Source organism: Taurulus bubalis (assembly GCF_910589615.1).
Source record: "Taurulus bubalis genome assembly, chromosome: 15".
Classification (NCBI taxonomy): Eukaryota; Metazoa; Chordata; class Actinopteri; order Perciformes; family Cottidae; genus Taurulus; species Taurulus bubalis.
The window spans coordinates 81,239-97,500 of NC_136603.1; the positions used below are offsets into that span (position 1 = coordinate 81,239).

General features: G+C 41.1%; 1 protein-coding gene across 1 annotated transcript; it reads right to left on the reverse strand.

The window, feature by feature from the left end:
• Positions 1-5,580: 5,580 nt before the first annotated feature.
• Positions 5,581-14,652, reverse strand: LOC306748125 (annexin A2-like). The gene is made up of 12 exons (XM_079231252.1): positions 14,559-14,652; positions 13,590-13,683; positions 11,288-11,382; positions 11,063-11,176; positions 10,331-10,421; positions 10,090-10,169; positions 9,151-9,210; positions 8,876-8,969; positions 8,401-8,496; positions 6,635-6,693; positions 6,350-6,472; positions 5,581-5,912 (listed from the first exon to the last, which is right to left on the reverse strand). Exons 1-12 carry the CDS (start codon positions 14,607-14,609, stop codon positions 5,853-5,855), a joined length of 1,017 nt encoding a protein of 338 aa, XP_079087378.1. The 5' UTR covers positions 14,610-14,652; the 3' UTR covers positions 5,581-5,852.
• Between the last annotated feature and the right edge of the window lie 1,610 nt (positions 14,653-16,262).

The following is a 16,262-nucleotide window of genomic DNA, read 5'->3' on the forward strand; positions in this document are numbered from 1 at the left end:
GCTTCCAAACATGTTGAATAAAAGAGTCCTCAAAGGGAACATATGTTTGGCTGTTTGCCGCTCTGGCTTCGTCTTTGTATGTTAATGCAGAGAAAAGCACACTTTACAAAGGTTCTGCGTTCTCCGGCAGCGCTCCCTGACATCTCTGGTGACATCAGCCGGATCCTGTTTCAGCAGCAGGGCAGAAAGAGATCAAACATTTATGATAATTGTTGCAAAACTTCCCACAAAAGACAACAAGAGGCATGTGATGAGGAGCTGACAGCGCCGCTGTCATAATGACGAGCAGAAACCCACGAGGAGCAGGAATCAAAGGCCCGCACACGCGGCGCTCGGGTCCCGGACCAGGAGGTCGCAGCCCCTTCAAGAGTCTTCTTAATAGGGAGCTGGCATCAGGAGCACGTCAGGGCGCATTAGCTCGCGCGGGCGTCAGCGCAGCCTGCAGGCTTCTACCTGACTGCGCGGCTCCGTCAGCGTCTGTCTGCGTCTCAGTCGAGCAGCCGAGGCCTGACATGAAAGCAGGATGAGCTTTGCATATTCCCCAAGAACAAGAGCCGAGGAGAAGGAAGTGACGAGATGAAGCACGGGTGCCTCAGTGGGCGGACGTGAGCGCAGCTTCGTTAGCACGCGGCTTCGTTAGCATGCAGCTTTGTTAGCATGTGGCTTTGTTAGCACGCAACTTCGTTAGCATGGAGCTTCAATTGCATGCAGCTTCAATAGCACGCAGCTTTGTCGTAAAAGACCTGAGGACGGGTTCTGTGTTTGCCTTATTTATGAGAGATTTATGATATGTATTTAACAATATTCCTGCTAAAATGTAGTTTAAAAAAAAACACTAAGTGAAAACCTTTATCTTGTTGCTGCATGAAGGCCGTAAAGTGAAGATTTGATGATGTCTCACCGTCTGTCACCAGTAAATATTCTTTTCTTTCAGACACATTTGAGATGTGCAGGTGGATTAGCCGTGAACCCACAATTCTGAAGCAGATCCTCCTCTCCTGGTTTCACCTTCCCATCCTGCGCTCAGCGGTTCTCAGAGGACGCCAGCGCATCCTCAAGTAATTACAGGCAGCGCAGGCTGACATTTGGTTCATGCTGGAGTGGCCGTCGTACTGATTTCTGCTTGTGGGGGAAGAGGGAGGGGGATTGAAAAGGAAGGCCGGGATGGGATTATGGGACCGTGACAATCGGGGATTAGCTCTGCTTTAAACAAATATCACTGGTGCAGGTCAGCAGGTCACCACTGAGCCGAGAGAAGAGCCGATTCACGGACACGCCTTCGGTCTGTCTATTAAAAACAGAAACACAGCGTGAATTAACAGGTTTCATGTGCTGATCACAGAACGTTCTGAATCTTGTTCACCTTCAGAGCTTCAGCAGTGTCTTTCTGTCTTCTTTGTTTTAATCTGAGGAGTCAAGTCTTCGGCATTCAGGGTTTCTGTCTGTTGACAAGACCAGGATCCAACAGGTGTCTTGTAAACCTGCAAAAAAACAGTTTCCTGCTTATTATGTACTAGTTAGTATATTTCTCATCGCAGCCGGGACAAGCTAGCTACCAAGCTCCAACTAGAACTAGCTACCGAGCTCACTAGGTCCAACTAGCACTAGCTACCAAGCTAAATAGCTCCTACTAGGACTAGCTACCAAGCTAACTAGCTCCTACTTGGACTAGCTCCCAAGGTAACTAGCTCCAACTAGCACTAGCTACCAAGCTAACTAGCTCCTACTTGGACTAGCTACCAAGGTAACTAGCTCCAACTAGCACTAGCTACCAAGCTAACTAGCTCCAACTAGCACTACTAGCTTACGAAAGCAAAGAAAACAGGCAGACGTCATTAGCATGAAGCGAAGTGCTTGTGTGCTTGAGTCACGGAACACGTCTGGCAATGAATTATAGTATATATATATTTTCAATATAATTCTGACTTCCTCCCTGATGATCTGAATAAATTGGCTGTAGAAATATACATAATAGTTCATATTTGTCCTTGTACCCCCCTAAACAGCACAATCTTTTTTCCTGCAGCAGAAATACTAATTAGGGACTGTAGCTGGAGGTAAAATTAGTATATATAATTATAAAATTAGCAGCAAACAAACAAAACAAAACATTCAAACGTTTATAGGAAAAACAACCAGAAGGTTCTTTTTATCTGACTTTTACTGGATTTAATTATCAAATATGAATTAGTGTGAGATTACACAAACACAAATATGTGTCTATGTGTCTCTACGGACCAACAAAAACAATATTAGTAACAAATACTGATTTTGATCCAACAGACAGAACTGATCACCTGCATGTTTATGGCCATAAATGTAGAGACGACTTGTCCTGATGATGAAGGAAAGGAGCTCTCTAACGTTTTCAATGCCCAGCTGGTCCTGGCTGTTATTGCCACAGACTGTGCATATAAGAAGGTTATTACACTGTTATTACCATAGCCTGTGTGGAAGGTTATTACACTGTTATTACCACTGACTGTATCTATGAGGTTATTACACTTGTATTACCATTGACTGTATATATATAAGGTTATAACACTGTTATTAACATAGATTACACCTATAATTGTACTATATTGTTATTAAAATTGACTGTATATATAAGGTTATTACACTGTTGTTACCATAGTCTGTATCTAAGGTTATTACACTGTTATTAGCATTGCCTGTATCTATAAGTTTATTACACTTGTATTACCATTGACTGTATCTATAAGGTTATAACAATATACCTCAAATGTTATTGTACTGTTATTACCATTGACTGTATAACCCTAACCCTAACCCATGTTTCACATCACTGGGCATGTTTCATATCACTGAACATGCTTCATATCACACTGGACATGTTTCATATCACTGGACATGTTTCATATCACTGAACATGTTTTTTATATCACTGGACATGTTTCATATCACTGAACATGTTTCATATCACACTGGACATGTTTCATATCACTGAACATGTTTCATATCACACTGGACATGTTTCATATCACTGAACATGTTTCATATCACACTGGACATGTTTCATATCACTGGACATGTTTCACATCACACTGGACATGTTTCATATCACTGGACATGTTTCACATCACACTGGACATGTTTCATATCACTGAACATGTTTCACATCACTGGACATGTTTCATATCACTGAACATGCTTCATATCACACTGGACATGTTTCATATCACTGGACATGTTTCATATCACTGAACATGTTTTTTATATCACTGGACATGTTTCATATCACTAAACATGTTTCATATCACACTGGACATGTTTCATATCAATGAACATGTTTCATATCACACTGGACATGTTTCATATCACTGGACATGTTTCACATCACACTGGACATGTTTCATATCACTGGACATGTTTCACATCACACTGGACATGTTTCATATCACTGAACATGTTTCACATCACTGGACATGTTTCATATCACTGAACATGTTTTACATCACACTGGACATGTTTCAGATCACTGAACATGTTTCACATCACTGGACATGTTTCATATCACTGAACATGTTTCATATCACACTGGACATGTTTCATATCACTGGACATGTTTCATATCACTGAACATGTTTCACATCACTGAACATGTTTCATATCACACTGGACATGTTTCAAATCACTGGACATGTTTCATATCACTGAACATGTTTCATATCACTGAACATGTTTCATATTACTGAACATGTTTCATATCACACTGAACATGTTTCATATCACTGGACATGTTTCATATCACACTGAACATGTTTCATATCACTGAACATGTTTCACATCACACTGGACATGTTTCATATCACTGGACATGTTTCATATCACACTGAACATGTTTCATATCACTGAACATGTTTCATATCACTGAACGTTTCATATCACTGAACATGTTTCATATCACTGAACGTTTCATATCACTGAACATGTTTCATATCACTGGACATGTTTCATATCACTGAACATGTTTCATATCACACTGGACATGTTTCATATCACTGGACATGTTTCATATCACTGAACGTTTCACATCACACTAGACATGTTTCATATCACTGAACGTTTCATATCACTGAACATTTTTCATATCACTGAACATGTTTCATATCACTGAACATGTTTCATATCACACTGGACATGTTTCATATCACTGAACATGTTTCATATCACACTGGACATGTTTTATATCACTGAACATGTTTCATATCACTGAACATGTTTCATATCACACTGGACATGTTTCATATCACTGGACATGTTTCATATCACTGAACGTTTCACATCACACTAGACATGTTTCATATCACTGAACGTTTCATATCACTGAACATTTTTCATATCACTGAACATGTTTCATATCACACTGAACATGTTTCATATCTCTGGACATGTTTCATATTGTTCAGCTATTCTCATATGCAGCTTCATGTTTCCTCTCTGAAGGACCAGAACCATCAATGTGCGGACAAGCTAGCTACCAAGCTCCAACTAGAACTAGCTACCGAGCTCACTAGCTCCAACTAGCACTAGCTACCTAGCTAAACAGCTCCTACTTGGACTACCCACCAAGCTAGCTAGCTCCTACTTGGACTAGCTACCAAGGTAACTAGCTCCAACTAGCACTAGCTACCAAGCTAACTAGCTCCAACTAGCACTAGCTCACGAAAGCAAAGAAAAGAAACAGGCAGACGTCATTAGCATGAAGCGGAGTGCTTGTGTGCTTGAGTCACGGAACACGTCTGGCAATGAATTATAGTATATATTTTAAGAAACCTCCCACGAGTGGAAAAGTCGAAGCGAGTAGAAGAAAAAAAACAGTCCGGCTGCATTTGGATTCTTCAGATACTAATATGCTACACACAGGATCTATAATGCTTTATTAGACTCATAAAGCTCCGAGGGTTACGAAGAAGTGTCTTTTATTGAATCTGACTTTGTAAAGTGTACTTATCGACGATCTAGTGAAATGTTATGGCCGCCGCCGGAAATGACGGCGAGGTTACTGGGTTTATGTAATTACATAAACTTGACGGTAAATTTAATTTGTTCTGTTCGGATAGAACTTTTCCCACAATGCTATACTGTATTTCAGCAATTCAAATGAAGTTAATCAACGTTGTGGTTTTGGAGATCCTTTAGGAAACGTCACTTGACTTATGTTCCTCTTTCCTTGTCCGATAATGGCCGCCGGGGGGGCGGGGCTAAAAGGAGGAGAGGGAGTTGTTGTGACTGTCGTGTTTTATATTATTGTTGAATTTAAACAACATTGTTCTTTTATTATTTATAGTTTTGCTTCATAAATACAAATGCATTGTTGCCTGTGTTACTTAGACTGTGACCATGTGACTTAAAGTGAAACTATTACATATTTCACTGGGATTGGAAATATTAATTTCAACTGAGGAATGTGTATGTTTTTTCCTAAAATTATGACAAACTATTATTATCACAATGTAGAGGATGAAAATATGAATATTCATATGTATGACATATTGTCTGAAAGTGAACGTTTAGTCAACATCTTCAAATAGTCGGTGAAAGAACTTTCTGTTCAACAGAAAAAAATATTTATTATTTATTCAGTTTATTAGTAGAAGTAGAGGGTGGCATGTCAAAAAGAACACCTTTAATGTTTTTGAATACCGTGTGTACAAATACTCCTGGAATGCAGTACTTGTACACAGCAGAGAGCTTGTGTGTCTCTGCTGCCCTCTGCTGGTCGTCTCATCAAACAGCAACACACAGGCGCCCTCAACACGCTCCAATACTGCAGTCATCTACTTCAACCCAGTGGCCTTCTGGGAAATGGAGTTCACCCAGAGTTTCTGTCAGTCGTCTCCTCCACACAGACTGAGCAGAGCCTTCTGGTAGTCTCCTTTAGTGTGCTCCTGAACCACAGGGAGACAGAATGTATGATTATGAATAGGATGATGACAATAAGATAGTGTTGCTTTAGTAACGTATTATTATTAATAATAATCATAACAACAAGAATAATAATAATACTGATAACATAATGTAAATAATAATGATAATAATGACGATGACAATGGTAGTATGATGGTAGTATTAACAGTAATAATAATGATAATTATAATAATAATAGTATGAAAGCTGCGAGCAGCCTTGAGCTACGTCGGTCGCTCGGACCCAAATAATGTCGTACTGATGTAAATATTAAATCTTTCTCATCAATGGTCTCGTAATATAGTAAATATTACATCTTTCTCATAATCTAGTTAATATTAAATATGCATCATAATTTATTAAATATGACATATTAGATATTTCTCATAAAGTAGTAAGTATTCAATGTGCTACTAACAGCAATGGTCTGGTACAGAGATCTCTTGTGCTGCTTCCTGAACTCTGTTCTGATCTTCATCAGGTCCACCTCACAGCGAGAGACCATGATCCTGGTCACCACCTTCTCCTTGGCTCCTTTGCTCTGAGAGGGATAGAACACACAACGTTGTGTGTGATGTTAATATTACTGAGAGAACCAGCTCCACTCAGCCTTTCTACTACTGAGTGACTAAAGGCATCACATACATGGAAGTACAAGTACCTCAAAACCTTACAAAACTGAAGTAACACTCTGAAACTGTACCTTCATGGCTTCATTCAGTCTGTTGGCGAAGTACAGCTGTCTGTTTTCAAAGCACTCCACTGGGAAGAGAAGAGAGACCAGTCACCATCACCATGTTACTGGTCTCATGTATAGAAATTTTGGGTATCTATACTTTACTGGAGTATTTATTTTTCAGACGACTTTTTACTTCAACTCCTTACATTTTCACGCAAATATCTGTACTTTCTACTCCCTACATTTTAAAAATAGCCTCGTTACTATTTCATTTTGGTTTGTTTTCACTCCGGCTTGTCATCGTTCAAAAACACACACAAAAAACCTCTCCGCCCCGTTGCCCACAGATACGTGCGCGCGCACAGAGGTGAGCGCTGAGCACACACACACACACACACACACACACACACACACACACACACACACAGGTGAGCGCTGAGCACACAGCAGCGGACAGAGAGTGTCGGAAAATATGTCGCGTGAAAAGTAGACCGCTATATCTGCGTTTTAAACGCTCCCAGGGTGAAGATGCAACAGCAGCTCTCCTGTTAGGAGCAGCGGAGTTCTCCTCGCACCAGAGCAGCTCTCTGAACCCAGAGCAGCTCTCTGAACCCAGAGCAGCTCTCTGAACCCGGAGCAGCTCTCTGAACCCAGAGCAGCTCTCCTGCTCCAGGTGAAACGAGCCAAAGTGCTCGTGTCTTCTACCAACAATGAGCTGCTGGCTTCACATATTACAAAAGTACAAAGTACACGGATATAAAACTAAGTCATTAATAAATACATGGACAGATGCCTGTACTTTCGGGTAAATGGTTACGGTGCGCCGTTAACAGGTTAGCTTGCGCATGCGCGATTTGACGCGACGCCGTGAGCTCCGTGAGCTCGTCTTTTCTTGCTGTTGCGTTTCTCAAAATAAAAAAACAGATCTAAGCTCAATATTGAGCATGAATTGAGAGAGGCCGTATCAAATCGACAACCCCCTTAATAACATATGTGTCGAGGAAAGCAGCTCACTGCAGCCACTAATACTGATACAACCTGATGGCTCACATATCTGCACTCATTCTGTTTTGTTTGGCAAAAAAAATTAAAAGCTTATTGTTTTCCACAATGAGCTATTTAGTAGTAACTAAAATATTTGCACAGATAGAACTTACACAAAACATTGTCTGATGGGGCAATCTGATTTACTTGAAAGTGATTTACTTTTCTTCATTCTGTTATTTATAAAAGCACAGATGAGTCACACAATTATGTTATTTACAGAAAAAGTTTGAGAACCACAGCTTTAAGTGTTTGTGTCGGTGTCGCCGCCTATTTTGCACTATTACAATACTTATAGGCAACTAGTTATCATGTCTTCCGCTCCATGAAACGCATGTTAATGCTCAGTACACATATGGTACTTTAATGTATTTGCATTGTAATAAAATGTGATCGTTTTAAATGGCACTACAGGCCCCTGAGACACGGCTTAAGAGTTTGTCCTTAATGGAAAAAAAACATTCCCCTTACATTACTTTTACTTTTATACTTTTAAGTAGTTTTTAAACCAGTACTTTTACACTTTTACTTAAGTAAAAATCTTGAGTTGATACTTCAACTTTTACAGAAGTATTTTTAAACCCTAGTATTTATACTTCTACTTGAGTAATGAATGTGAATACTTTTGACACCTCTGGGAACCAGTCTGCTGGTTCATGTGTTACTGGTCTTGAGTATGGAACCAGTCTGCTGGTTCATGTGTTACTGGTCTTGAGTATGGAACCAGTCTGGTTGTGTGTTTTTACCCAGAGTGAGGAAGGACCTCTCCAGGTCTCCCTTCACCTCCTTCCTGATGCTCTCCTTCATGTCGTAGGGACTGTAGCTCTTATACCTCTCGAACACTACGAGGCAAAGAGACAAAGAGGTAAAGAGACAAACAGACAAACAGAAAACATACACATGTGTTCATTAATTTCCACAAACATTCTCCAACTTGAACCAATGAACCTGCAGACATGAACCTAGAAACATGTTGGACTTGTTTAAAGAACGCTAGTATCAAACATACGAAATGTTGTATTAAACATAAATAACATTGGAATTAAACACAAAGAACATTGGTATTAAACATAATGAATGTTGTATTAAACATAAAGAACATTGGAATTAAACATAAATAAGGTTGGCATTAAATATTAATATTTGTACTAAACATGAAACAATATGAAATGCGGTGACGTCTACGTCGGATGTGCTGCTGGTGTCGTAGGTGTAGTTCACCTTTCTGCAGGTGGGGGACGCTCCTCTGGGCCATGATGGAGATCCAGGTGGCCACGTCGGTTCCCTTCCTCTTCACCCCGGCTTCATACAGAGACTGAGAGGGTCACAAGAAGGATAAAACCACTCATTTAATATAATTTACTGATTACTTTTATAACATCAAACTAATGAACACCCAGGAGATTAGCTCATTTGACAGTTGGGGCTTCTTATGAAATCATAATATCTTTTTGGAGTGTTGTAGTTCCTCAAGATGTCCCAGGGGTTCCACTCACTTTGGCGTCCTCGTCGATCTTCTCGTAGTCCACCACATTCGAGGGTTCATCTCTCTTGGTCTGGGGATCAGGAAACAAGCATAGATTATGTATACAATAATACAACAAAACATATAAATACCACAGAGTAACACTATTCTATTACAGTAAACATAGAAATACAACACAGTAATAATACTCACTGAGCCTCAAACGCTCTGTTCCACTGAGCCTAAAACGTTCTGTTCCACTGAGCCTAAAACGTTCTGTTTCACTGAGTCTCAAATGTTGTTTCACTGAGCCTAAAACGTTCTGTTTCATTGAGCCTAAAACGTTCTGTTTCATTGAGCCTAAAACGTTCTGTTCCACTGAGCCTCAAACGTTCTGTTTCATTGAGCCTAAAACGTTCTGTTCCACTGAGCCTAAAACGTTCTGTTCCACTGAGCCTAAAATCTTCTGTTTCACTGAGTCTCAAACGTTGTTTCACTGAGCCAAAAACGTTCTGTTTCATTCAGCCTAAAACGTTTTGTTTCACTGAGCCTAAAACGTTCTGTTCCATTGAGCTAAAACCGTTCTGTTCCACTGAACCTCAAACATTCTGTTCCACTGAGCCTCAAACTTTCTGTTCCACTGAGCCTAAAACGTTCTGTTTCACTGAGCCTAAAACGTTCTGTTTCACTGAGCCTAAAACGTTCTGTTCCACTGAGTTAAAACCGTTCTGTTCCACTGAACCTCAAACATTGTGTTCCACTGAGCCTCAGACGTTCTGTTCCACTGAGCCTCAAACGTTCGGTTCCACTGAGCCTCAAATGTGCTTTTCCACTGAGCCTAAAACGTTGTATCATTGAGCCTAAAACGTTCTATTCCACTGAGTCCCAAATGTTCTGTTCCACTGAGCCTCAAACATTCTGTTCCACTGAGCCTCAAACGTTCGGTTCCACTGAGCCTCAAACGTTTTACCTGAACCAGCGCCTGCAGCAGCTTGGCAAAGTCTCCCGATGTGTCTCCTGCTACGTCCTTCTCCAGCTCCTTCTTAAACACTGCAGAGACAAAAAAATAGACGTGACCGTCAGCTTTGTCTGCAGTTGATGATACGAAGAGTCTAGTTTAGTTTCGCTAAATAACCGCTTTATTTACTGGCAGCAGCTTTAAATTAAATTCTTAAAGTAATTTCAGATTCCCTTGTTGTGTGCATACATACTCTCTTTGTAAACCTTCTTGATCTCCTCCAGTTCTTTGTTGTTTCTGGAGCAGACCATCTCGATGAGGGTTTCTTCGTCCGTCCCCAGTCCCTGAAACCAGAACCAGCAGCTCAGATAAATGCTCTTTTAGAGACCTCTGGATGGTCAAAGACCATTTTCATCCAAAGTAAAAGTGCTCCTTTTGCAGAAAACCAGCCCCTAAAACTGATTAAAAATCAGATGATTAAGTACTGATGCATCAAAGAAGAATAGATTAGCATCGGCGCTACTATCGAAAGGAGTCAGCTGAGGTGGTTTCTAATCAGGATGCCTCGTGGACGCCTCCCATTAGAGATTTTCCAGGCACATCCAACTGGTAGGAGACCCTGAGGAAGACCTAGGACACGCTGGAGGGATTATATCTCCCAGCTGGACTGTGATCACCTCGGGATCCCAGAATGAGCTGGAAAGTGTTGCTGGAGGGAAGCCTGGGTCAGCCAGCTGGACCCGCTGCCACTGCAACCGAACCCGGAGTAAGCGGATGAAAATGTAGGCTAGTTCACTGTTAGCTACTTTCAACTACTTCCTATACAGTTAGCTTGTTCTTTCCATCTGTTGATGTCATCTTTGACTTAAAGTATTGGATCATAGAAATGAAACCATGTGTGAGGTTTACTGTTGTAGAGTACCGAGTGCTGTCTTCTGTCCTCCTGTACTTGTGTATTGGTGTACTGGGTTCTGCTGACTCTGACCTTGAGGGAGGCTTTGAGCTCCGAGGCGTCGTACTGAGCGGTGCTCTTCATCAGACCCAACATTAGAGCCTCGAGAGGGCCGGATAGCGCCCCCTTCAGGGCCGCCGTCAGATCCTGAAACAGGGAGACACAAATGTAGTTTTTAACAACTAAGTGACGCTGAAGCAGAAAGATGCAGCAGGTGGTTGTGTCTTCATGTTCGGATTCAGGCAGAAAGGTTGGAACCTTCTTTGCGATCCGTTCATATTCAAAGGCGATCTCTCTCCGCTGCTCTCCGCTGCGTCGGGTCAGGATGTCGATGATGGTCTGTTCGTCCACTCCTGCATGACGCACATTTATGATTTTAGGTTCAACTTCAAAAGCTCTTCATTATCACAGTCAGAGGCCGGTTCAAGACATTTCACACCAGATCTTCAATCAGATATGTATTGCATCAACGGTCCAAGATTCAGTATAATAGTGGAAACAAAAAATATCTGGAAGTAAAGGATCTGAATCCTTCACTTCTACACCTCTTGAAAAGAAAGAAACATGCACTTCATTAATCCCCTTGGGGAAATTCTTCTCTGCATTTGACCCATCCCTGTATAGGGGGCAGTGGGCAGCCCTGAGAGGCGCCCGGGGAGCAGTTAAGGGTTCAGTGTCTTGCTCAGGGACACTTCGACATGTGCGCTATGGGGGGACTGCGGATCGAACCGGCTACCTTGTGGTTGCAGGACGACCACTCATCCCCCTGAGCTACAGCCGCCCATAACATAAGGAAATCACCACTTTATGAGAATTACTTGACTTCCAGATTTGGGAGATCTTAGTTTATTGATTTAAGAAGAACAAACACTCAAAATATGAATGAAAAATGCATTTTAAAGCCTTTTTCTTCTGTATGTCAGAAGTGGCCATTTGACGAAGGAATAGTTCAACCCTTATAAAAAGACCTTTATTATCACTAGTCCACCATGATGATAAAGAAAGATTATTCGTTTGATGGTGGCAGTAGTTATGTTTCTATCTGGGAGTCTCTTTGTCAAATATTTTTTATATAATATATACGGCCGGCAATGTGAACAGAGAAAAGAGAAGCTTTGATACGGGAGAGAGACTTCATTCTGTGATTAGGTGACTTTACTCCTCTCCATCTTTATGTAGATAATAGACTATGATGAGATATTAATGATCTGAATATCAAATGGAAGACCTTTAAGTTAGTGATTCTCAACTGGTGCCGACCCGTTTTCTGTGGGTCACGGGCCTTTGCCTGGGCAAAACAAATAATATATATATATATATATATATATATATATATATATATATATATATATATATATATATATATATATATGTATATATATATATATATATATATATGTATATATATATATATATACATATATATATATATATATATATATATATATATATATATTTTTTTTTTTTTTTTTTTTTCATCCTGTGGTTTTATTTTGAAGGGACTTTTTTATGCAGCGGAGTGTCATTTTTTGCCGGCTTGTTTTGCACTTGTCCCTCCATGTTTTCAGCAGAGTGTGCCAGGTTGGGTCAAACCATCCTGATATGGGGAGACTCTGGGTTTTTAGGATAATTAAATTAAACAGCTTACTGAATATAACATTCACAGCTGATCATGACAGGAGGTCATGACTGGGGTCTTGAGGAGAATTGAGTGCTGCTTAATTTTCTGTAAAGCACAATGTTTTTCAGTATTTACTGATGAGGTAATCACAAGAAAAGTTCATTTTGAATGAATCCTTTTGAATTGCACTTTTTGTTTAATTTATCTTGAATTAGTGGAAAAGCTGCTCCTCCAGACAGTGACTTGTTCCAGAGTAAAGTGTTAGTTATAGATTCAGTGAGTGAGTGTTCTCAGGTAAAGTTAGATCATTTCAGTCTTTTTTAAACTATTTCTTAGTTGTTGACTTTTTTGTTTGAGCATGAAAGCTGTTGAGTCTGTTTAAAAATGGCTAAAGATTCTGAATTGTTATGTATGTTGTAATACCTCGTGTCCTGAAGATGCATTTTTGGTTTTTAATTAAAATGCAGCTAATTGAGTGTAAAAGGGAACTATTCCCTTTCTAGCATCAACACCAGCTGCTCGTTTTGGTTTATCATTAAACTTGTTTTTGTGTTGGCATACATATTCTCTAATATCTCAGGTTCAAACTGCACCATCTTTTCATTCAATACATTTGAGAAGTTGAGAATGTTCTTCGATTTTGGTCGCGGCTTGTCATTCAGGGGGGATGGTGGGTCATGGAGCCAGACCAGTAGAGAACCACTGCTTTAAGTAACGTCTGGTTGACAGGACAGGAAGTAACGTACTATGTATTCAGTAATGAAACCACAGCTGTGTTGAATGAATGTTGTCTGTATTCTGAAGCCTCAGATCGGTCTCTGAAGACCAGTGATCCAGACTCTGGTCTGATGCAAACCTTTGTTTGGGGCTGACATCCACTGAATGATTTGTGACAAACAGGCGGAACACAGGTACTGAGATGTGGGAAGACTCTCTCACCTTTAGTCTTGATGGCCGTCTCGATCCTGGTGGCATCTTTGTCCGGGTCGAAGTCTCGTACCGGCACCACGGTGGGGAATTTAGGCTCCACTTCCTACCGAGGACAGAGACATGTGACCTCACAGTGCTGTGACATCATCTAAACTTAAAATCACAGATGGACTTGTTTTTTAAGATTTCTCCAGACAACTTAATTTACTGCTTCATAGTCACATGTTAAGGCCGTTACCTACACAGTACAGATGAGAATGCACCCGAGAGGCATTGAGGTCGGATCACTGGGCTACATAGTCATCCTACTTTCTTTCCTCGGCCCACTGGGATCGGGTGTGAACTGACTTGGACTTGTCTACTGGGATCAGGTCTGAACTGACTTGGACTGGTCCACTGGGATCAGGTCTGAACTGACTTGGACTGGTCCACTGGGATCAGGTCTGAACTGACTTGGACTTGTCTACTGGGATCAGGTCTGAACAGACTTGGACTTGTCTACGGGGATCAGGTAAGAACTGACTTGGACTGGTCCACTGGAATCAGGTAAGAACAGACTTGGACTTGTCCACTGGGATCAGGTTAGAACTGATTTGGACTTGTCTACTGGGATCAGATGAGAACTGAATTGGACTTGTCCACTGGGATCAGGTAAGAACGGACTTGGACCTATCCATTTCTTTTGTCCACTAGAGTTCCAGAAAGGTTTGACTAGAAGGAAAAACACTGGAAGTTCAGAAATAATCACTCGATCATCTTGTGTGATTCTGAATGACTCATTAAGTCTTTAGTTTATCAGGTTTCTGTTTGTTCAGGTGAAATGTGGGTGGAGAACCAACCACACCTTGGTCTGCTCTCAGAGGGCAGTAAAGATATGACCCTATGGACACACAATCCCGATGTGATGGTGAGATTAAGACTGTAGGGGGTGGATCATAAATCCTATTGATGCTGATAAATATGTTCCCTGAGACTCACCGCTCCGTACGACAGCGTCAGCTGGCCCAGAAACTCAGACACCATCGCCATGTTAAGTCCACCTGCAGAGAGGAAAAACAATCATTAATCCATCGCCATCACGTCTCCTCCATTTCAGCAGAATGTTGAGCGTTCACACTCAGCACATTTACACCTTGGAGGAGCTGCAACCAGCAGATGATTTGGTTTGAAAAGTGACTCAGAAGATGAACTGATCATCAGAAGACTTGATCATCAGCGATGAACTACAGAATGAGTGAAAAGTCCATTTAAAGACGCTGTGCTGCTCAACCTTTAGTCAACAAGGTTATTTACAGTGAGCAGATGTATCCTCCTTGTCCTCAGGACCCTTTGGTGTCTCTTTTGTTTGCCTGCCGGCCTCCTCCCTGCCTGTACCGTCACCTGACTTCAACATCTCTACAACCAGCAGAGGGATTCTTGGAGCATCTCACGTTGACCACGCTGACGGGAAAACCACTTCCTCTTTCTCCATATTCACACGTTTCCACTCCAGCCAAGGGAAACAAACCTTTTTGCAATATTCCTTTTATTTTCTTTGTTTCCATTCAGGTGTTTTATGTATGAATGTTGCATGAATATATGAATATTATATAGCATGCACACCGGAAGGTGGGCCAGAGATACCAGAGGGGAAAGCACATCAGTTGCTACAATCTCAGTAACTCTGAGAGCAGACTAAGGATTCTCAACACAGAAGTCTGTTCACACTGAGAGCTGCAAATGCTTCAGAGAGGTGTGTTTGATTTAATGACCAGGGCGTCTGAGGGTGGGACCGCAGGAGAGGTCAAGGCTGCAGATAAGAGAGATAGAGCACACATATGTGTTATACTCGAACCCTAGTGTTACGTAATTATGAACCATAAACAATGGAGTTACCGTGATTTAATGCTCGTGAAGAACTGGACTCGACCTTTGACCCTTTAGTGAGATTCAGTGTTTCATCACCTAGCAACACTCATCTCAAACATTCATGCACTCAAAGCAGAAAACAATTTATCAACCGGTAACAATCGAGGTGAAACTAGAGCAGGGTCCTAATGGATTACTAAAGGAGTGTTGTATTCTGGGAATCTGGAAAGGATGTCAGCTATGTTACTTGGGATTTGTTGTCCGGGTCTTCTGGTTTTTGGTGCAGTAATGAACTCTTTTTGTTTAGTTTTTTTACCACTGAAAATAAAAGAGACTACTTCACTGCAGAACTCGACATGTTGTTACCAAATCAGTCGGATTCTCTTTCTGACTGGAAACATTAGTTCACACAGTTGTTACTTCAAGACTAGACTTATTATCAGGCTGCTCTAATACGTCTCTCCAGTTGATCCAGATGATCCAGAATGCTGCACCTCGTGTACTGGTTCAGGTCTATTGTTAGGACTGGTTCAGGTCTATAGTTAGGACTGGTTCAAGTCTATAGTTAGTACTGGTTCAGGTCTATAGTTAGGACTGGTTCAGGTCTATAGTTAGGACTGGTTCAGGTTTATAGTTAGTACTGGTTCAGCTCTATAGTTAGGACTGGTTCAGGTCTATTGTTAGGACTGGTTCAGGTCTATAGTTAGGACTGGTTCAGGTCAATTGTTAGGACTGGTTCAGGTCTATAGTTAGGACTGGTTCAGGTTTATAGTTAGGTCTGGTTCAGGTTTATAGTTAGTACTGGTTCAGGTCTATAGTTAGGACTGGTTCAGG

Coding starts and splice junctions, on each gene's coding strand:
- LOC306748125 (XM_079231252.1), bottom strand. CDS start 14,609: ATGGCGATGGTGTCTGAGTTTCTGGGCCAGCTGACGCTGTCGTACGGA. Junction 11,383..13,589: donor GACGGCCATCAAGACTAAAG/GTGAGAGAGTCT, acceptor TGCGTCATGCAG/GAGTGGACGAACAGACCATC. Junction 5,913..6,349: donor CTCTGTACCAGACCATTGCT/GTTAGTAGCACA, acceptor CCTGTGGTTCAG/GAGCACACTAAAGGAGACTA.